Below are 23,491 nucleotides of genomic sequence, written 5' to 3' on the forward strand. Positions count from 1 at the left end.
ATATCCGTGTACAGGATTTTACATGGACAGAAGTTTTCGTTTCTTCAGATAAATATGAAGGAGTGAAATTACTGGGCTTTATATTCTGGAAGTACCATGCATCTATAAATCAAGTTGAGAGAAACTGACAGTATTGAGTCTGCCTACCAATGAACATGAATATTTTGTTTATTTACTTTTTTATTTTATTTTGTTTATCAGAGCTTTGTGGTTTCCTTGTACATACCGTACACATATTTGGTCAGATTTATACCTAAGTATTTCATTTGGGGGGAACTGATATGAATGGTTTTGGGCTTCTTCAATTTTCTTTCCTCATTGCTGGTATATAGAAACAAACTTCTAGACTGAAGAAGAAATATAAATTGCAGTTTCCAGATATAAATAATGTAATTTCATCTGTTCAGTCTATTTCAAATTGTCTTAATATTTTTGGTAATATATGAAAGAGAATCTTACTTTTCTTTCTGGATTATTCATTGTTTGTATATAGAAATAATATCAATATTACATCTATTATTTATCTTGTTTTCTTGCTTATTAGATTTAGGGACTTAATTTATGGACTCTTCAGAACTTTCTACACAGAAATACTATGTCATCTGTGAATAAAGACTTGTAATTTCACATACAATTTTCTAATACTTTGCTTGCCTTACTGTACTGTCTAGGCTCTCTAGACAATGTTAAATAAAAGTGGTTAGAGAAAAAAATCTTGTTCAAAATCTTACAGAAAAAAAATTCAGGCTTTAATGTGATGATAGCTAACAGATTTTTTTAGATGTTCTATTTGAGGTTAAAGAATTTTCTTTTGTTTCTAATTGGTTATGAGATTTTATTTTGAATGAGTGTTTAGTTATGCCAAATGGTATTTTCTGAATATATTAAGATGAAGATCACTTTTATCACAATGAAAAATAATTTTTGCATACTACTGGGTTTGATTTGTTAATATTTTGTAAAGGATTTTTTCATGCCTGTTTAGAAGAGATATTAGATTCTAGCTACCTTTTCTTGTAAGATCTTTTTTATGGTTTTGGTTTAAATGAATTAGCAAGTGTTTTTTCTGAAAAAAATACTTTTTAACTAAAATTATTTATTAGGAGTTTGACAGAATTTTCCAACAAAATCATTTGGACCTAGGTTTTTGTTTGTGGAAGATTTTAAATTACTAATTCAATTTACTTAAAATAGCCCTTCTTAGATGTTCTGTCTTTTTCCATCAGTTTTTGACATTATTTATGTCCTCCAAATAATTTATCCATTTGTTGGCATATAGTTAATTATATATTTTATTATTTGTAAGGTCTGTATTAATGTTCTCTCTTTTATTCTTCATCTTGATAATTCATGTCTTCTTTCTTTTCTTTGTCAGTCTGGATAAAGGGTTATTATTATGGTTTACCATTTAAAGATGCCAAATCAAAATTCATAAATTCTCTATTGTTTAATTTCTATTTCATTGATTTTTACTTTACACTCTTTCTTCCCTTCCATTTTCTTCCTTCCTTCCTTCTTCCCCTCCTCCTCCTCCTCCTCCTCCTCCTCCTCCTCCTCCTCCTCCTCCTCCTCCTCCTCCTCCTCCTCCTCCTCCTCCTCCTCCTCTTCTTCTTCTTCTTCTTCTTCTTCTTCTTCTTCTTCTTCTTCTTCTTCTTCTTCTTCTTCTTCTTCTTCTCCCTCTCTCTCCCTTTCTCTCTCTCTCCTTTCCTCCCTCCCTCCCTTTCTCTTTCTTTCCTTCTTTTGCTTACCTGGGATTTTATTTGCTTTCAATTTTCTTGCTCCCAAATTTAAAAGCTTAAATTACTTACTTGAGAACTTTCTACCTCTCTAGTAGAAGCATTTAAAGCTATAAATTTCCCTTTAAGGTTGATTTTAGTTGTGTGCCATAACATTTGAAATATTATATTCTTATTGTGATTCAGTTCGAGATATGTTCTAATTTTCTTTTATATTTATCTTTAATTCATGGCCTAATATCATAGAAGTAGTTTAATTTCCAAATATTCAGAGATATCCAAGATTTCTTATAAAAGTTTTTTTACTTAATTCTATCTTGTAAAATGAATATATGTTGTATGGTTTTAATTTTTAAGATATATTGAGATTTGTTTTATAACCCTTTATAGGGTCAAGCCATAGAATGTTTAATATACATTCTTTGGTTTGAGGGAAAGATATATATATATATATATATATATATGGTTAGGTCAGATATTCTCTAGAATTATTCATTTTCTGTTTAGTCAGTTTATCACTTAATAAGAGATTATTAAAATATCCATCCACTATCCCTGAATTTTTAGTATCTGATTAAATTCAATTTTTTCTTGGTATATTTTAGGGTAATATATTCACATACATTCATAATTTTCATATCTTTCTGATGAAGTATTCCTTTGGTCCTTATGAATTGCCTCTCTTAGTCATGTTTATATTTTTTCCTTTAAAGTCTATTTTGTTTTATATCAAAATAACCACTCCATCCTTATTATGGGTTTTGTTTTTCTCTTCTATTTTCCACTTTTTTGGGGGTTACTAGATCAAAGGCATGTGTCTCATAGATAGCACATAATTGAATTTTGTATTTTAATCAAGTTTTTTAACTTCTGTGTGCATTCATCTGTGTGTGTTTGTGCTTGGATTGAGCCCAGGGGCCTTTTACCTCTGAACTATACCCCTAATCCTAGTGTGTGTGTGTGTGTGTGTGTGTGTGTGTGTGTGTGTGTGTGTGTGTATATATATATATATATATATATATATTATTTATTTATTTGAAACAGACTCACTAAGTTGGTAAAACTAGCTTCAAACTGGTGACCTTTCTGTCTCAGTGTCCCAAGTACTTAGCTGCAAACTGGTGACCCTTCTGTCTCAGTGTCCCAAGTACTGGGATTATATGTGCCACTATACTTGGCTTACCTCTGCCTTTTGAATAAAAGTTTTTATTCATTCATATTTATTGACATGGTTTATATGTTTAGATTTATACTTGCCAATTTGCTACTTATGTTACATATATCTCATATGTTTTTGTTCCTCCAATATTGCATCTTCTTTTGATGTTATTTCTTCAATTATTTTTCCAGGTATTCTCTTTTTAGGTCTTCATTGCATGTATATTGCTACATTGGATGTTTTCTTTACAGACCTCTAAAGCTGTTTTCTTTCCTTTAATTCTTTTGTAACTCTGATCTTTGTATTCAATAATTTTGGGGCAAATCACCAAGTCCTGGTTTGTTATCCTTGTATTTCAAATCTGCTAATGATTTTATCTAATTGTTTTGCTTTGATTATGGAATTTCCAATACAAGGATTTGTTTTGTTTTGTTTCTAATTCTGTATCCTAAATGTTGAGTCACTGTCATCATATTTCATATTTTACCACCAACCTTTGAATGTAGTTGTCTTTAATTATTTAACCATATTTTAATGGTTTTATTAAAATTCTTTAATGGTTTTATTAAAATTACCTGATAAATTCTCCATCTTGGCCAACTAATGGTTCGTTTCTATCAACTACATTCTTCCATGAGTGTAGTGATTGATTAAATAAGTGCGGCGGGTCCCTCCGGGCGCACACAGATATATGCGGGAGTCTGATATAGATGATATGGATGCCCTAAGCCTTTATTCGTCCAGAGGGTCAGCTGCAAGCGAGAGAGCGAGAGAGCGCGCGTGCCTGTCTGTCTCTCTGTGTGTCTCTCTCTGGCTCTCTCTCTGAACGGTGGGGGGAGACCCCTCCTTTTAGGTGCCCCCCCACCGGTGGGAAAAAAGGAACTCTCTTGAGATAGGGAGATGGCTTCCGGCCCCGCCCCCCTGCACTGGCAGGGGACTCAGACCTTACATGTAGTCCACATATTCTTAATTCCTTATAAGTGTGACAATTTTTGGTTGAAAAATGGACATTCTATATTTTCTAGCATCTCTGGACTCTAGTTTTCTTTTTCTAAAAGTTTTTAGAATTTTTACCACTTTTCAGAATTAATCAGAATAATATTTCTCCTTCTCTTCAATGTGTGCCACTGATGTCTTTACACACTGTTTTAGCTATTTTAAAATTTTAGATGGTCATCTATATCTGCTTAGCACAGTGTTTAGCCAATGATTTAAGTAGAAGATATGCTCAAACAACTTGAGTAGATGAAACTTCCACTACTTGTTAATTGATTTGTATGTAGTTTGTGAGGACATTCGATTGTAGCCAGTTCTCAAATCTCTTTGGACTTTGCCTTTAATAGTCTTTCTTGAGTACTCTGCACAGACATGTATTTTCTCATGAGCCAGGAATGTATAGTGGACAATTATATTTCTCTCACTTCTAGTATCACCCTCCTAAATTTTTGACTCTGTGTGTGTGTGTGTGTGTGTGTGTGTGTGTGTGTGTTCATGCGTACTGCATTTTATATGACCAAATATAGAGGTTCAGAAGCAGCCTCAGTCAAAATTTTAAAAAGTCACAAACTCTTGCTGTTCTTACATAAAGCTCTCACAAATTTTAATAATAAATGTTCCTCAATTTGTTGTCAGTACTTGGCCAACTTCTGGAGTCCCCAAATGGTTGCTTTGGGCAATTTTGTCCTGTTTTATGTTTGTGTTTTGTACAGAAGATCTGATGACCTACTTACACCAACCTAACTAGACATAGTTCCATTAAGGTCATTATAAAACCGAATAAATGTTTTAGAGTGAATGTGACATGTAACCAGGAATATAATTGTCTCTTCAATACTAATGCTACAGCTAAAAAAGTCTCTGAAAAGGTGAAAATATTTAAAGTTGTTCCATTTTGATGCAAATGTAGAGATAAAATTCTCAGGCTCTTGCTTGCTGGCAGGTATCACCACAACTGTAATGTTCACCAATTCTACACAGACACTCTCTCATGGGTTTCAGTTTCCTCACCAATAAAAGGTGGAAGTCCTTTCAATTCTGCACATACAATTTGCACATATGGAATGCTTTTTAGGCAAATCACCATAATCAACATTATTATGTATAGATAGCTATGGTTTAGATTTATATTATCAGGAAGGACCTACATGTTAGCAGAACCCAAAAAGAGGCAAATCACCATAACCAATCATTATTATGTATAGATAGCTATGGTCTAGATTTATAATATCAGGAAGGACCTACACGTTAGCAGAACCCAAAAAGCAAAGCTATTTGGGTAAAAGTGAGGGATGAGGTCAATTCTTCCACATATCTCAGAGTATTTTCTTAATACCCTTTAGATGATCCTAGAGCATCAGTGACTATATATAAATTTTGACTTCCCTTTTTGACAAGGGAAATAAATAACAAGATTAAGGCAACTGACCCTCCCCAAATAATGGGTCTTATGAGTAGACAGAGGTATTCAAGTGGATTTATCTTTTGACTATTGCTATTAAATATCACTGTGTTTATTGTCAAGAGCAGGGACTATGGTATATCTACTCCTGTGATGCTATGCCTCTCATTTTACCTGATGCTATAGTAGGCCTCAAAACTGTGTCAAATTTATTAATTAAATAACATGAGTCATATACTAAACTTTAAATACAGATGATAAGAACCTATTCTATAATTGATTCTTTGTCTAGCCTTTTTCCACTTCTATGCCATCTTTGTACAAGAGATTTGTTAAGGTTCTGTTTTTGTTTTTTTTTTTCAAATTTCTGCCTGTATATAACAGGAAATTACCCAGGAATATTGTTACCTTTTATTAGAAAAGGAGAGAGAGAAAATATTTTGATGCTATAAGATTAAGTAATTTTTTTAGGTCAAGGCAAAAAATTATGCACAAGAACACATTTTATACAGGTTGACATGAGTTACCCAGATGAAAGTTTTTACTTATCAAACTAGTTTCCCAAGTAAGTTTAAGCAGTTAAGCTTCTTGTGGTATATCACTATTACTTTGCTTGAGCCTCAGAGCAAATAGGTCATTGAAGATAAGCCACTGATTCCCTTATAATAGACTGGGGGCTAACTGTTCAGATCAGCGACAGCCTCTTTCCAATAGTCATGCACAAAGAAGGATGGGGAATGAAGAAAATACAGGAGATATTTGCAAGTAGAAGAACAGTTTGGTAAATTTTTTAGAGTTATCATTAACCTCGCATATCAAGATATTTTCTATGCAGCAAATTGACACATTCAGAATAAGAAAAGATTTAGAAAAGGAGGTACTACCAATTTTCCTCCTTTTCTACATACATTTGAAAGAATGACTGGAATTTGTTTGGTGTTTGGGCAACTTTGCCTAGCCTCTTTATTTCTCATGTTCAGTAAGCCATAGCTTTTTTTTTCTTTATCCTGACTTTTTCTAAATTCCTTCCTTCTTGTACTCCTCCTTAACCTCCCTATTTAGTTGAGAGGGGCAACAGTGGCTCTGTAATACTGGGACCCAGATAAAACAGAATTAGGTCCGGTGGATTGCCACTGCTTTTTATAGAATACCCATGCAGAGAGATGTGGACGGTTTAAATCCTACTACCTACTTGTCCCTTCAAACTTACTTAAGGTCCCTTTGTATTCAGGATCATTGTGTTCCTCCCATCATCTCTGCCCCAGAGGCAATATTTTTGTTATCTTCATTTAACAGATGACAGCATGGTGGTTCAGAGAGGTATTGTTAATGACTCATAGCCACACAGTTAATAACTGTAAAGCCATTCAAATAAGGCTTCCTGTCTCTAATTCCTATGCCATTTATGCCACATCATATCACACAGAAAACAGAGGCAAAGCAACCACATAGTGAGCCGTTATTCACCACAAATGTGAAACAGTTTCACAAGACTCTGAACCATTTATATTACTACCTTCAGCTAAAGTCATCAAAGTGGGTATTTAGAAAAAAGTGGGTGGTGCACAGGTCTCAAAGCTAAGACTATGGCTGCTACATGCCTGGTGTCCTTTTCCCCCAGGACATACCCGGTAGCTGACATCCTCCAAGAGAGTAGACGCGCCCACAGTACAGTTGGCCTGCCACAAGGTTTCCTTGACACTGCAACCATAAAGGAAGACATTCTTCTTTTGGGAATGACCATGGAAATCACAGAAAACCTACAACAACCAAAAGAAAGGAGAATATAAACTCAGTTGAGCTTTGCTGGTTTTGTAAGGGTTTGACGTGTCAACTTTCTATTTCCCCTGCAAAACCAGGCTCATGCAATCATCAGTGACTTCAGCAAGAGTTGAATCAAAAGAGTTCGCAGGAAACAATGCAGCTAATGGGGTTCCTAGGAGTGAATAGAATGTAATGGAGTAGAAGGCATGAATCTCTCTTTTAAGAAATTTACCTGTGATGAGGCAGAAATAGGGTCAGAGCTGGAAGAAAAGATGGGAACAAGGGCATTTTAAAACATATATGAGAGCCCTAAATAATTTAAAAAGTCAATGGGGAAGGTCCATTTTAAAGTGATACATTAAATATACACAAAGAGAGTTAATAAATCACTGTAATTTTTCTCTAGGTTCTGAAGGGGTAAAGAATGAGCACTAATACTCAATGGCTCACCAAACAGAGGTCTATTTTTTATTCACATTAGAGATAAGCTGTGAGACTATTCTGCAGAATTTCATTCTAGGACTCAAGCTAAAGGAGAAGCCCTAATTTGACAAATGCTATTTTTGTGGCTTAGGAGGAAAAATGTCAAAGGCAGAGTCATACAATGGTTGTCAATGCTTCTACTGAAGAAAGCAAGCATCATATCTGCTCATACCCCATCAAATAAAGGAAGTCACACAGACAACCTCCTCATCATTGGGGTGGACAAGCCTATTCCTCCTATACATTTGCTCTGTGAGTGACCGACAAAGGGGGGTGATGAGAAATACTATCACTCATAACAAAGAGAGATGTTTATAATAGAGGAAAATAGTAAAATGTGAAAGATGAAACCAATTCTCCCCACCCCTGTAGCCATGACCCTTTTCAGCAGACAGTGTTATATCACCACAGAGAGGCAGAATAGATATAGTCACCCGCTGAATCTGAACTGAGCCATGTTATACCTTCTGGTGGATAAGAATAAGGTTGGATGAGGCTTATGAAGCACTAGCACTGGGTTTGCTGTCCCAATGCTAATGGGAACCTATAGCTCCTATCACCTAAACATGCACAGGCAGCCTACCAAGGAATGAGAGATCTACTGTAGAGCCAAGCCATGGCCTCTGCCAGATAACCACACAACTCCCTCCAATCTGGCTAAGAGCAGCAGGGTTATCAAGGTTACCTGGTGACCTGGGGGACTTGCCTCAGAACCATTACAAAGGAGGCATAGCTTTTTGTTTAAGATAGTAAATTGGAGGGAGTGAGGGTGATCTACTCCCCCATAGCTAAATGCTCTGTTCTTTTGGTCTAAATGTATATTTTTCTCTCCATTTAATATAAAATATATTCATCCAGTCCCCACAGAAAACACACCAAACATCCTATCTATTACAATATCTGGCTTTCAGTGCAAGATCTTACTATATTCTGCAAGACCTCTCTTGATCCCTAAACAGAAAAGGTAAATCTTGTGCTTTCCAACTGCTCACATACAACGGTTGAATGATGAATAATGTGCCCCAATAACATTTTGTTTTCAGTACTGGGGAGTGAACTCAGGGGCATTCTATCTCCAAGATATACCCCCAGCATTTTTTTTATTATTTTCAAACAGAGTCTCACTAAGTAGCAGAGGCCCTCACTAAGTAGCTGAGGCTGGCCATGAACCTGTGATCCTCCTGTCTCAGCCTCCTAAGTACTGGGATTACAAGTGTACACCACCAAACCCAGTTTACACTCATGGTTTAAAGATATGAGCAGGATGGATACAGTAGTTATTTGTCGATCACTATACTAAAGTGCTAATGGAAAGAAATGTGAGCTTCCTAGATCCTATGGGTAGAGCCAGTTGGTTGATTAGTCTTTGTTTCTGTTCCTAGTGGCAGCTCTGCAATATTTTTTCTCTATAATTCTTTATTCAGTTCTTGAGATATGCTTTCCTCTTATTCACATATGAAAAGGGCATGTTGGAAAATATAGTCTCCTTCAAGGCCAAGCATCTTTCCTTTCTGATTTCTGATGCAGAAGTTTGAGAGGCAAGAGATTATTTTGTTCTCAAAAAGTCACAGTCTCTGAATCAGTTCCCTAGAAATACACTAGAAATAAAACACACCAAAGCAAATGAGAATACTTTCCTTTATGACTTGGTTTTAATTACTTTAAAATATACCCGATAGCCTTAACAAAGTAGCAATGTAGAATATAGTTATAGACTATATAAAAATAAACATATATTAACAGTGCAAAACATCTACTGGTAATACACTGTTATAAAATCCTTACAGTATACATGAGACAGTATATTATCTGAAAGTAGACCCTGTTTAAAGATAGATATTTATAAATTATAGTGCAAACACAATTTTCTTTTGTTTTATGGTACTGGAATTGAACCCAGAGGCAGTCTACCTTCGAGATACAACCCCAGCCAAATTTTATTTTTTACTTGGAAACAGGGTCTTTTATGTTGAAGAGAGTCTCACTACTTGCTGAGGCTGTCCTTGAACCTGTGATCTGCTGTCTCGGCCTCCCAAGTACTAGGAATACAGATGTATACACACCACCACCACTGGCCAAAACAATATTTAAGTGACATAAAGAATAATTCATGTAGCAATACATTAGATGCATAAAATGCTCAAATAATTTAAGATAATCAGTAAAGATAGAAAATTCTAAAAATAGATAAATATAAAATAGAAAAATGATAGATCTTAATCTCAATATATCAATGGCTCATTCAATGTGAATGGCAAAAAATACAAGTGCTATGTGCAGTTACATTTCTATCTCTCTGAACCTCATTATAATGTATACTTACAATGCACCAATAAAAAAAAGAGAGAAAATGTCAGATGGGATACATAAGTAAGATCCAAATCCATTTTATCCACAAGAAATCCCTCTTTTTTAAAGTAATTCCTCTTAAAGACAAGAACATGGATAGGTTAAAAGGACAAATACATACTATGTAAACAATGAACAAGAAATGCTGGTGTAGCTATATTAATTTTCATATAACAGAACAAGAAATATTGTTTAAAGAGGAAGATGATAGTTGTTGTGTCCACCTTGTCTTTGTGATGAAGTGCCACCATTTGGTCTCTGTCTCTATGGAAACCAAAGACCTCATCATCAGTGGCCACATCCCTTGCAGATCTGGCCTTCACAGAAGAGCAGCGACAGAGCTTGTCAAAGATGAAGATTCTCCACTACTACTGCTTTTCTCACTGCCTCTGTGGAAAGAGTGTCAATTGCAATTCATTTGATGTTCCTCGAGTCATAATATACACTTCTAGTATTATGATGATATTAGTTAGATCAGGGGAGCAAAGTGGAGTAAGTGTGGTAGAAAATAAACATCCCCTATAGAGGCATCTGAGAAGGGGAGGTTAACTCAGGATTTTTCAGCAGAGGAAGACTAGACTCCTGTTTTACCATTTCTACTGGTTAATGAGACTTACATGATATTCTAGTATAGACTCTAGAGGAACTGGTCTCAAATATTAATGGGCATTAGAAAACTTGGAGAGCTTGTTGAAGCGGTTACCAAGTGAAGGGATACCATAGCGATTCTATGATTAGAGCAAATCTAAGTCAGGCTCAAGAATTTGTATCTCTGAAAGTGCCTATGTTATACTGATTCCCCTGCTCCTAGGACAATAATGTATAGACCTCTAGGAGAACTAATTATACATGTTTACATTTAATCCTCTACCTCATGAACCTTGAACCAATTTTTATCTCTCTCTTGTATGGTAGTGATGTACTGGGAATTGAACCCAGGGCCATTCTACCTCCTATATTCCCAGCTCTATTTTTTTTTTTTTTGTTTTGAAACAGGATCTCGCTAGGTTGCTGAGAATCTCATTACTAGCAGAGTCTGTCTTGAACCTGCAATCCTCCTGTCTCAGCCTCCCATGTACTAGAATCACAAGCATATCTGCCACACCCAGCTCAACTTTTGTCTCTTACACCTCATTTTCTCTCTGTGAATATATCTCAGTTTCAAATGTATGCAAACAAATTATGACTGTGTCTTAGCAACAAATTTCTCAATAAAGCCGATGCTATGCCTACTTAGTGACAGGAGGCATTCCTTAAATGCTAGCTTCAGCTGGAGAAAAGAGCTTTTATTTTATTTTGTTTTCTCTGATCCTTACAGACTCTGGAAGCTAAGGCAAATGACAAATTGTAGACATATTCACCTGTGGAATGAGAACCACTGAGCCCTAGGAGTTCTATAAACCTCTGAGGATTCAGAATGAAGGAGATGGAGACACTGTTCTGCTTGTTGCTAGAACAACACCCCTAAAAATAAATGCCTGTTAATTACAAGAAACATGTGTTCCTCCAAATCGCAGGGGGCAATTACAAGACATATTATCAAGTTATTTCAGTTGAGGAAGCTTTTTCTTTTCTACTGGAAGATTTAACATCGATATTTTCCACCAGAAAAATTTCGCATCAGGTTAGTAGGAAATATACGCAGGGCATTATAGCATCCGCAGGTTAATTGGTAGCTCTGCTTTGCTTAATCATCAAATTATTCAACAAATATTTACTGCATGCCTGCTATAAATGGCAGGATATATTAAAAGTTTAATATAACATGTGATGCCCTCCATAGCTACAATAATAACAATGATAATTATTTACCTAAAGATTTACAAAGCTCCAGATACTGTGCTAAAACTTACATGGAACTTTCCCAATCTTGCACTACTATTAAGTATGTGAGTATATATCCGAATACAAATTCTTCCTAGTCTAGAGGCAACATTTTAAAATATTTTTCATTTCTGTATTGCTTCATCCAAGAGCTATTTTGTTGGAGTGATCCCACCAGCCAGGTCCTTGCATTGAAATCAACAGCTAAATCAAGATGAGCAGGAGGTCCTCTAGGAGTCCAAGTAAAGGCATGCTCCATACCTCTAGGGAACAGTGTTCCCCCAGCACTTCAGATGAGAAGGTGTGGGGTGCTGTGGTCCTGAGACTCACAAAGTGTTACGCCTAAAGATGGATCTTAGGTATAAATAGAAAATGAGTTTGAAGAAGCTATGCATTTGAAGAATTTCAACAACTCATAATTCAAGCAAAGAACAAGTGAAGAATCTTATATATCTACAGAAGTGGACAGTGGGCCAATCATTAATGCTCCTACATATCATTTCAAGATCCTTGGACATTTTCCTGCTGGTGATATGAGAGCCTTTAAAGTATTTGAGCAAGGAGGAGAAACACCATCAGATCATTAGATCGGGAATGTTAATAAACGGGAGGTATTGAGGTCAGGTAAGAGAGATGATCAAAGTCTTGTTTAAGGCAGCAGACTAAGTATATAGAAGCAGAGTACAGTGGTGCGTGCCTTTAATTCCAATACTTTGGAAGCTGACAGAGGAGGATCTTGGGTTTGAAGCCAGCCTCAGCAACTTGGCCAGGTCCTCACCAAATTAGTGAGAACCGGTTTCAAAATAAAAAATAAAATAATATAGGGCAGGAGGTATAGCTCAGAGGTAAAACTCCCCTGGATTCAATCCCAAGTAGCACCCAAATAAATAAATAAATAAATAAATAAATAAATAAATAAATAAATAAATAAGCAAGCAAGCATATGTAAAGAAAGACTCTGGTCATGATAGTACACATTAAATATCAGTACTAGGGAGGCTGAGACAGAAGGATCTCAGGTTTAAAGCCAGCCTTGGCAACTTAGCAACTTAGCGAGACCCTGTTTCAAAAAAAAAATAGGCTGAGTGTTGTGATACACGCTTGCTTGTAACCTTAATACTTGGGAGGCTGAGACAGGAGGATAGCAGGTTTGAGGACAGCTTCAGCAAGTAGTGAGACTCTCATTAACCTAGCAAGACCCTCTTTTCAAATAAGAAATAAAATTGGTCTGGGAGTATAGCTCGGAGATAGAATACCTCTGGGTTCAATTCCTAGTACCATAGAAATACATAAAATAGGTTTGGAAATGTAGTTTGGGGATAGAATGTCTTTGGGTTCAACCTTCCTGAGGGAAAGGAAGTTTGGTGAGAGTTAGAAGGTAAAATCTATGGGACTTGGAAACTCAATGGATTATAGGCCTAGAAGGGTGGATTTTGAGATAAAGTGAATAGACAGTGATTGTGCTTCTTCACAGATTAAGGAATATAAGTCTAGATGCGGATAGGAAAGTCTTGTGTAGTTTCATTCAGTTTGTTTCTGTTTTTGTTTTTGTTTCTGTTTTTGTTTGTTTTGCCCCAGATTGCTTAGATTTGAACTGTTGTCCCTTAGCTAAACTGACTCCTCTCTCTGTCTCAGTTTCTTCAACAGCTAAGTATATGGTGGGAATTAGATTATGGTTTAGAAATCAAGCTCTTCTGCATCCCCCTAGGACTTGTTCCAGTGAATTCTTGTCTGTGCTAAATTGCAATTTTAATTTAATGCATGCAGACAAACATCCTGCCATTTCCTTCTCAGCAAAGAGGCTGATGAGGGCCACATCTCCATGCCCCTCACACACCTTCTCTATCCTTCCCCTGCATCCGTTGGTCCTGTTTTGGTTCTTCTGTAAGTTAATTGGGCCCCTTGTTTAAGATGTTACCGTCTATTTCAAATACAACTCCCTTAGCCATTCCTCTGCTCCCAGGGATCCCTTATCCCTCACTGTGTTTACCGCTCTGCTCTGCCAGCTTTGAGCTGCTATGTTTTCTGTTCCTGGCATCTGGGTCTCATTCCTCCTTCCCAGCAGCAAGACCTCTGCATTATTTATACCACTGCCACAGGAAAATGAAGGCGAGACTGGAGCTGGAAGGGGGCAGATTCTGGAAAATGTGATGGAAACCCAGAAGAGCGACACTTCCAATTAAACTAACTAAGGCTTACGAAAGCCCCGGAGATTCCGCTTGTGCACCATATCGTGCAGACAGCATTCCGCTCAAGCTCCTGATGGAGTAAACACCTCTACGAGAAAAATTATATTGGTGACATGTTCAATTACCTTCCAAGAGCCCAGTTTACAAGGCTGCGCCTCCCAGTTATTTTATTGACTGCCACATCGTTCTCTCTCAGCATTAGCAGGGCCTTGGTTCCAGGACACCCACACACACGCTCAGATACCAAAATCCATGAATATTCAAGTCCCTTATTTAAAATGGCATTGAATTTTCATATAGCCTATGAATATCTCCCCAAATACCTTAAATCATCTCTAGATGACTTATAATACCTACATAGGATATAAATGATTTGTAAATGGTCAGTGTACGGTACATGCACTGTTTAGAGAGAAACCATGAGAAAACAAATGTCTATGCATGTTCGATACAGATGCACTTTTTTTACCTCAATATTTTCAGTCGATACTGTGGGCATGAAACCCACAGACCTGGAGAGCTGATCATTCTCTTGCCTTAGTGACTGTCACCTGAGTCTGTGTAATCTAGTAATGGCTGAGGTCAACCACGGGGGACATGTGCAGAGTTTATGCCTAAAACTACCTGAAAGCGGTTTAGTGCTCGATTCTTTCCCAATACAGAGACTTTCACTGAAATTTGTCCATGGTAGTCAGAGTTCCAACATGGCCCTAGGAAGGCAACCTTTGCTTCCAGATGAGTTTTGAACTTCTCTGATAACTAATAGATGGTGCAAACTTTCTCATTAAATTTAGCAGAATGAGCAAGCAATTAACTGTGGATGAGACTACCCACAGTGGGACTCTTTATTGTATGTTGTAAAATGCTAGAGGAGGTTTTCTGCCCTCCCTGAGTCCTGTATTAAAATGTCCTTATTTCCAAAACCTTTCAATTCCATTTTAAAAGCCATGCAAATTGATGCAAAAGCAGAGTCTAATATGTGGCTCTGTTTTATATCCAACACTCTTCTAGTAAATCCTAATGGTTTGAATGCCTGCTATTTATTGGAATGCCTGATGTGCCAACACCGTGCCAAGATTTTACGCACATTTATAATTTACTAATTAAAAGTCTTGAGAGGAGGATATTATCCCAATTTTACAGATGATAATTCAATTTCTGTTTAGTGTTGAAGGAGATTAAGCAACTTTCCTTTGGCTATTTGATCAAAAGTGGCATGATCAGTCTGACTTAAAAATATAATATTTATTTATTTGTTTATTTATTTATTTATTTATTTATTTATTTTTGTCGCTCGAGGATTGGATTCAGTGGCATTCTACCTTCAAACTGCAACCTCAGTCTTTTTTTAATTTTGAAACAGGATCTAGTTATGCTGCTGAGTCTCACTACATTGCTAAGGCTGGCCTCTAACTTTCAATTATCCTATCTCAACCTCCAAAGATTGGGATTACATGCAGGCACCACCATGTAAGGCCAAGACAATTTTTTTCTAAGTGGAAGTGGGCATGGCATTGCATACCTGTAATCTTGATCCTTGTGCGGCTGAGACAGGAGAATCCTAAGTTCGAGGCCCTTAGTGAGAACTGATTTCAAAATACAATAAAATGGTGCTGGGGATATAGCTCAGAGGTAGGGCCCTCTGAGAGATCAATCTCCAGTACCACAGTAAATAAATATATAAATATGCATACATACATATGTACACTAGATTCATCAGTGACAAAGAGCAGTACGACCAGACTGAGTTAATGAGTTAGTAGAATTTAGGAATGCATTGCCAGTCACAGTGGATGGATCTTGGGGATATTATGCTAAGCAAGATTAGTCAGTTGCAAAAAGTAAGGAATCGGATGCTTTCACTAATATGTGAAAGTTAGGGCCAAAGGGGTCATAGGAGAAACTCCAGATGAAAAAGGAGATCCTATATAGAAGAGCAAATAAGGCTAACTGTGGGGATGGGAGGTGGAGAGAGGGAAACTCTGTAAAGCACATGATGTACTTATTCATATCAAAGTCAACCACTAAACCGAGCATGGGAGGGAGGGATGGAGAGGGAGTGAGGTGGGGACTGGCTGAATGATGTTTACATCTATGTCTACATAAGTATTTTACCACATTTTGATGGATAAATACAATACACTAATAAAAAATTTTAAATAAAAATAAAAATAAAAAATTTCTATAGCTGTTTTCTTGTCTCTACTTCTGACTGGCCAGCTGTTTGTGACAGCTGGCTTCCTGTCCCGAGGGGATGCCTGTGCAGTAAGTTTTTGGCAGGTGTCTCTCGAATAAAAATGGTTTCCTTCCTCTATTTGCACCCATTGCAGGGGGGAAAAAAGTAGCAGCCTGCATACCTTCTTTAGACAAAGCCACTGCATGCCATCAGTCTGGGCGAACCCTGTACCATCTGTCTCCCTCGGTGCCAGGTTGCTATGCTCTCAGACGGAAGTTCTAAGCTATGAATTCCTGTGCTGAGTCCTATGAGGACAGAGGGGTGATTGGAACCTCAATTCACCAGAAGATGGGATCCATACTTAGTCTTTTTCACTTATTATAGGCTTCCCAGTTGTCTGGGTAAGGTCCTAGGGTGATGGACTATAACGCTCAATTGCCACCATCCCTACCCTGTCTATATAAGGAGGCTCACCTCAGGTTTTCCTCAATATCCTGATTTGCATTACTGCCTTTGAGGGCTGCTGGTTGCATGACCCCCAAGGCTGGACTGTGCTTGGTTCTGGGCAATGCTCACTCTGTGGTACCAAGAGCTTTGAGACCTGTGTCCAATACCATGGACTACAATCACTGCTCTCTTGCATATTGGGCAGATGATGTGCCTACTAGGCTTTTTTGTATTTCCATCTGAGCCTGTTTTGACTTCTGGTCCTTAACGGAGAATAGCCTCATGGCAAAACCAGTTTATCTGGCCCAGTTCCTATACATTGCTTCCCTCCTTCCTCCCTCTCCCCAACCCCTGCCACTTCTACCACCTCTGGTCAAAGGCAACTTCACAAAAGCTGAAGGAAAACATTGATCGAGGCAATTACCCTTCTTTCCCCCTCTACCCCACCTTCTCATTTCACTCCATTCTGTGACACACACCATGCCTGCAAACCCAGTACTTGTGAGATAAAGACAGGAGGATCACAGCTTCAAGGCCAGCCCCAGCAATTTAGTGAGCTATCAGCAACTTGTCAAGAATCTGATTCAAAATAAAAATAAAATAGGGCTGGTGATGTAGCTTGGAAATAGAATGCCTTGGGGTTCAATCAATCCCCAGTTTTGGAAAAAAAGAAAGAAAGAAGGAAGGAAGGAAGGAAGGAAAGAAGGAAGGAAGGAAGGAAGGAAGGAAGGAAGGATGTATGTATGTATTTAGACCTCTGAAAAATCTGAAAGACTAGATTCCCAGCCCTTGTGGCACACAAAAGGTACACTGAAGATACTACTACTACTACTACTACTACTACTAATACTAATACTAATACTAATAATAATAAATAACAACAACAACAATAAAAGTGACCTTTATTTTTCTTTCTTTTTTTCTCTTTTTGTGGTACTGGGTATTGAACCCAGGTGCATTCTACCTCTGCGCTATACCCTCAGGCCTATTTTTTATTCTATATTGAGAAACAGGGTCTCACTAAGTTGTGGAGGGCCTCATTAAGTAGATGAGGCTGGTTATGAACCTATGATCCTCCTATCTCAGCCTACCAAGTACTGGGATTAAAAGCTGACACCAACATGCCTGGCATTGATCTTCATCACCATAAATTTTTCCAAGAAATTTTAGCAATTTACTTAAGTGTGGATTGTCTCTGTTGGTAAAAATATAAACCTGAACATGGTTTTTGGTTCATTAAAAAATCATTGTCTCAACAACTTAGCCAGACCCTGTTTCAATATAAAAGTAAAATACAGGTGGGAGAGTATCTCAGAGGTACAGTGCCCCTGGGGTCAATCCCTGGTAACATACAAACAACACACACACACACACACACATACACACACACACACACACACACACACACACACACACACACACACAGAATGGAGATGCATGTTTAATTGTTTTCCATCCAGAACTTCTAATGGCATTCTATTTATCTTCCTTGATTGCAGCAACAAAATTTTGGATTTTTCCCCCCATCATATTCTCAAGTGCAAAAGAAGGAAGTTCTCGATGTAGTGCCTGTCTTCGTCAGCATTCTCACTGCTATAATAAAAGTGACTAGCTATGTAGCTTAGAGAAAGGAAGATTTATTTGCTCATGGTTTCCTTTGAGATTTGGGGGTTCAGTGTATGAGGCTCGGGTGTGGAGCTGGATTTCAGGGCATGGCTGTGGGATGCAAAGAGAGTGAGGACACAAGGCTCTTGCCCCTCATATATGGAGGCTGGTAACATGAGAGAGGACCGGGCAAAACCAGAAAGAGGATTCAAAGACACAAGACCAATCCCTAAGGCCACACCCCTGAGACCCACCTTCTAGAGTCATAGGCCACCTTCCTAGGTTTTCACCCAGATAATCCATGATGCGATTACATCCCTCACGACTGAGCTATATCAATCCTGAACATGAACTCTTCAGGAGACGCTATACATTCCGAACATAACAGTGCCTTAGCACAAGTCAATGCAAATAAGCAAAAATAAACATTTTTTCTTCTGCCACATCTGAGGAATGTGGTGCAGATAATATTGTCCACGTGTATAGAACATCCTGAGGCCTTGAAGACAAGTGTTTAGGACGGGAAATGCTGTCCTTCACTCTCTCCTTCTGTGCCTCCTTTTAAAAAGCTGATTAACTAAGAACATATGCCAGAGGAAAAGAATAAGACCAGGAAAATCATTTAAGTAGCTAAAAATTCTATTCTACTGGGCCCCAGAGAAAGAAAAAGCCAAAATATGCTAGTCCTGTCTCCTGGCAGAAGGCAGCCCAGTTTGTGTGAGCTGTAAATGGAAATCAATGAGCTCTTCGAAGAGTACTGAAATCCCTTTTCCAACGTGCACTCACATAGCAAGAGCCAAGAGGACAGGAATCGATACCTCTCCTGACTCTAAAGCCTTGATTCTTTACAGGAGCACAAGGTCCAGGCCAGGTACAACACCACACAGCATCTCAGAAGAGGCTGGCTGCCCAGCTTCCTGGCAGCTCGCTCCAGCTTAAGAGCTCTCTTCTACTAGCAAAGCTGTTCTGGACTGCTCCTTTGGCCGAGAGCTCCCAGACCCTTAGTATGAGCTGCACAAAGAGGACAGAGGTAAGAAAGACAGCCTTTCCAGTCCTAAACCCTTACCTCCAAGGGCCTCAGGATGCTCTACAAAGATGGACAATATTGTCTGTACCATATTCCTCAGAAGTGGCAGAAGAATGAGTGTTTATTTTTGCTTCTTTGCATTGGATTCCCCTGCTGGCATGCTTTCTCTCTGGATGGGTCTTTCTGATTTCTAATCAGACCTTCTACAGCTTCTCTACTCTGTTCAGGAAAAGATGTCTTCTTTGATTTGACTTGCATACCTCAAGGCTGGTCAGTCTTAATTTAGGGCAGCCTCCTTTTTATCTTTGTTGCATTTTGAAGCTCTGTAATCTTGCTTTATTTACTTGTATTTTTCTGTATTTAAGTAAATACATACCCATAATAAAAAGTCCAGATCCTGAATACACATTCCAGTGAACACTGATGTCACTGACTCTTCAGCCATAATATAAAATATCTCCACTCACTGGAAACATTCCCTCCTGATCCATGTCATCCAATCCTCAATCTCACATACAAATACTACTCTAATTTTTATCTAAAAATAGTCAACTCCTTTATTTTTGTACTGAGGGTTGATTGAACCTAGGGACATTCAACCTCTGAGTTAAACATCTAGCTTGTTTGTTTATTTGTTTGTTTGTTTGTTTGTTTGTTTAAAAGAGGATCTTGTGAGGTTATTGGGAGCCTCGTTAAGTTGCCGAGGCTGGCCTCACACCTTCAATCCTTCTATTTCAGCCTCCCAAGTACTGAGATTACAGGCATGTGTTACTATGCCAAGCAAACTACTACTTTTACTTATCTTATACTTTATATAAATATAAGCACAACATATGCACCTAATGTAGCAATCACTCACACACACACACACACACACAAAAAAAAAAAAAAAAAAAAACTACAATGTAAATGAATGGACAAATGGCTGATTGCCCAGATGGGTGTGTGGGTGATTGGATGGATGGATGGATGAAGAATAGATGGAAGGATGAATGGATAGATGGAACAATTGTAAATATTGCCATATTGCCTCTAAATTCCATGACTTGTCTAGGCCTTAAAAATCCAGAACAGTATCAGGATACTGCTTTCTCTTACTTGCCCAAATACTTACTGGTTCCAGGAGTTTATAGTAATCCACCCACCAATAAGAAAATGCCTAATCTAGAATAAATGGAACCTCCATAAAGTGGTTTCCCAGTGCTTCAGAAAACATTTCCACAAGAATAAAAGAGAGAGTAAAGGGTTGGACAGAGCCCTCTTTTATCCTCAACCATATAACCCCAAAGTCAGTCTAGACACAGAGGAAATCTTCCTGGAGTATGGAGTGAGTGGCAGTGTTTCTGCTTCCAGCAGGAGGCTGGTTAAATATAGCTTTGTAGGTAACTAAAAGGTGACGTGGAGCCCATTAGAGAGCTTTGTAACACTGCGAACAGCATTTAGTACTCAGCTGTTTCTCTCCCACCTCTCAGATGGTCCCAGCAGGAAACAAGTCTGTGGCTGTCATGTTTATAGCTAATTAATGTTTATTTATATTTTTAAACAAGCCTTTCACCTGTCATGCTTTAAAATAAATGTTCTTCTCTTCAATTAGAGATTGTCAGAGCAGAAAGGAATCCTGTTTTGTTGTGGGTTTAATGTGTGACATTTATATGTGCATCACATAGGGCGTTCTCTCTCCTCTCTCTCTCTCTCTCTCTCTCTCTCTCTCTCTCTCTCTCTCTCTCTCTCTCTCTCTCCTTCCCCCCCCCTCCTTCCATCCCTCTCTTTCTCTCCCCTGCCACTCCTCAAACCTAGAGCTTCCTAACTCAAAGAAACACTCTTTCTCTGGGTCCATATGTTTGCTCAGAGGTTCTGAGAGCAGAAATTATAATGCTTTTTAGGATAAGAGGTGTGTGGTAGGGGGGAAGTTAGCATATCAATTTTTTAATTTTAACCAGCATAAAATCAGGATTCTTAATGTAGATAATACTTTGTTCTCTATGCAAAACAAAAACAAGCAAAGAAAAAGAGGTAACTCAGCAAGTCTGCGATGGTTAAACTCTACATGTTTCAAAGAAATGACTGCCCCTTAACTGGCTCCTAGAAGATAAACTTTATACCCTCGCAATGTTCTGCTGGAGAAGAACATCTTTCTGTAGCTAAGGATTTGGTCATGCCACATGGTGACAATGTGATCTGCCGTGGAGGTTTTGGTTTATTAATGTTCAGTTTGACCTCTGGGGAGGCTGAAGAGTGAATAACTAAGATTAGCCACACGAGGAACCCCATGGCTACAAAACTGATCCCAATAAAAGCCCTGGACATATTTATGGGGTACAGTTTGATATTCCAATACATTTATATAATGTGTACCTACCAGACCAGAGTAATTAACATTTCTATCTCCTTATCAAAAATGGTGTTTGCAGTCTTCCAGATCCTTTCATCTAGTCATTTATAAAATGTATAATAGGTGATTGTGAACTGCAGTCATCCCACTGTGACACAGGACAGCACAACATCTAGCCTGCTGTGCTTTGATGCCCATTATTCAATCTCTTCTTCTTTTCCTCACCCTCCCCACCCCTTTCTACCCTCTCATAATCATTATTTTATAGTAGGACTGACTCTGTTAGCATCACATATGAGAAAGAACTTGAGATATCTTTCTGTATCTACATGGCATTCATTATTGTTTAAAAAATGTTTGATGCTAAGCATTGTGGGTCATGCCTGCAATTCCAGCACCTGGAAGACTGAGACAGAGGAAGGAGGATCATAGGTTCATAGCTATCCACAACAACTTAGCAAGGCTCTTACCAACTTAGTGAGACCTTGTTTCACGATTAAAAAATAGGACTAGAGGTGTAGCTCAGAGGTTAAAAAACAAAACAAAACAAACAAACAAAAAAACAAAAACCCTGGGTTCATTCCTCAGTACCAAAACAAAGTCTTAGACAGGAATCTTCATTACTCAGATTTGAACATTACACATTACATAATTGAATTACTACACTGCACCCCATAAAAAAAGTACAAATAACCAAGACTCAGGTGAGCTCCCTGGTTGGCAATACCTTGTTTTTGTGGAATTAAACACTATCCATGTAGGTCCTGGAAATGTTCCTGGTCTCCCAATACTTTACCATGAATTCCTTTTACCTTTGCTGATTTTTTAATCTGCATTTTTCTTTGTTAATAACATGGAATTTTGAGTATAACAACTATGCTGAGTTCCATGAGTCCATCTAGGGAATCACTAAATCTGAGGGCGGCCTTGGGGGCCCCCAACACCCTCTCACAAAGAGTAGGTCAGAAAGAGAGGTGGGGTTACAGGCAGAAAACCCATCAGAACTGAATTCCAACTCTGCCGCGGATTTTCTGGAAATTTCAGGAAGGCCACCTTACCTCTTGATCTCTTCGAGATTGAAATAAAAGCCAAGGGTATATGTTCATGCACTTTTTCAACAATCACTGAATGGCTCCTCTTTGGGTCACAGTAGAGATGTTTGTAAAGTGGCTAACAATTAGAGATGAGTTGGCCAATCAGATAGCGTCTCCAACCTGTTAAGTTTCTTTGGTTACGTAAGGATACTAAGTTTGTACATATGCCTCTTTGCATTTTTGTACACAGGTATGTTCATAGTTTATAATCAATAAATGAGCATTTCCATATGACTACTTGGGCCTTTTTTTTTTTTTTTTGTCGTTTTGGAACTTGGGATCGAACCCAGAGTGGCACACTGGCAAGGCAAGTGTGTTACCACTGAGCTACATCCTAGCCCTCCATATGGCCACTTGGCTGCCATTTCTTCTTTCTTATCTTGAACAGAGGCCTCTGTTTCAAAGAGGCCCTAATTGCTAGAGGCTTTGGAGAAAAGCCTAGATATGAAAGTACTAAAAAACAGGCGGCAAAATTATCCTTGGAATTTGTTAAGAATTAGTTGTTCATGAATATGATCATCTAAAGAAAAACTTCAGAGCACATTTTTTTCTAAACACTATCTAAAGGTATGTATATTTTCTTTCTTGTTCGATAACTTGGAAAAGAACAAAAGTAATTTTTTTCCCAGCATTTACCAATGAGTATGGAACCAATACTTTTCTTGGTTTTGTTGTTGTTTATTTTTGTTTGGTTTGGTATTAGGGATTAAACCCAAGACATTCTACCTTTGAAACACACGTCTAGCTAGCTTTATTTACCTACTTATTTATTTATTTACTTACTTATTTATTTACTTTGAAACAATACATCACTAAGTTGCTGAAGGTCTTGCTAAGTTGCTCAGGCTGGCCTCTGACCTGTGACCTTCCTGTCTCAGCTTCCTAAATACTGGGATTATGGGCATGGA

At 38.0% G+C, this 23,491-nt stretch overlaps 1 protein-coding gene across 1 annotated transcript in view; it reads right to left on the bottom strand.

The window, feature by feature from the left end:
• AGBL1 (AGBL carboxypeptidase 1) overlaps positions 1 to 23,491 on the bottom strand; it is a gene marked incomplete at both ends in the record, with an annotated part of 531,035 nt that overhangs the window by 106,850 nt on the left and 400,694 nt on the right. The window contains one exon of the mRNA XM_080692476.1: positions 6,922 to 7,053. Within this exon, the coding sequence (XP_080548602.1) occupies positions 6,922 to 7,053 (132 nt within the window). The remainder of the gene's footprint in view (positions 1 to 6,921; positions 7,054 to 23,491) is intronic.

The sequence above is a fragment of the Muscardinus avellanarius genome, assembly GCF_963383645.1.
Source record: "Muscardinus avellanarius genome assembly, chromosome: 3".
In the NCBI taxonomy this organism is placed as follows: Eukaryota; Metazoa; Chordata; class Mammalia; order Rodentia; family Gliridae; genus Muscardinus; species Muscardinus avellanarius.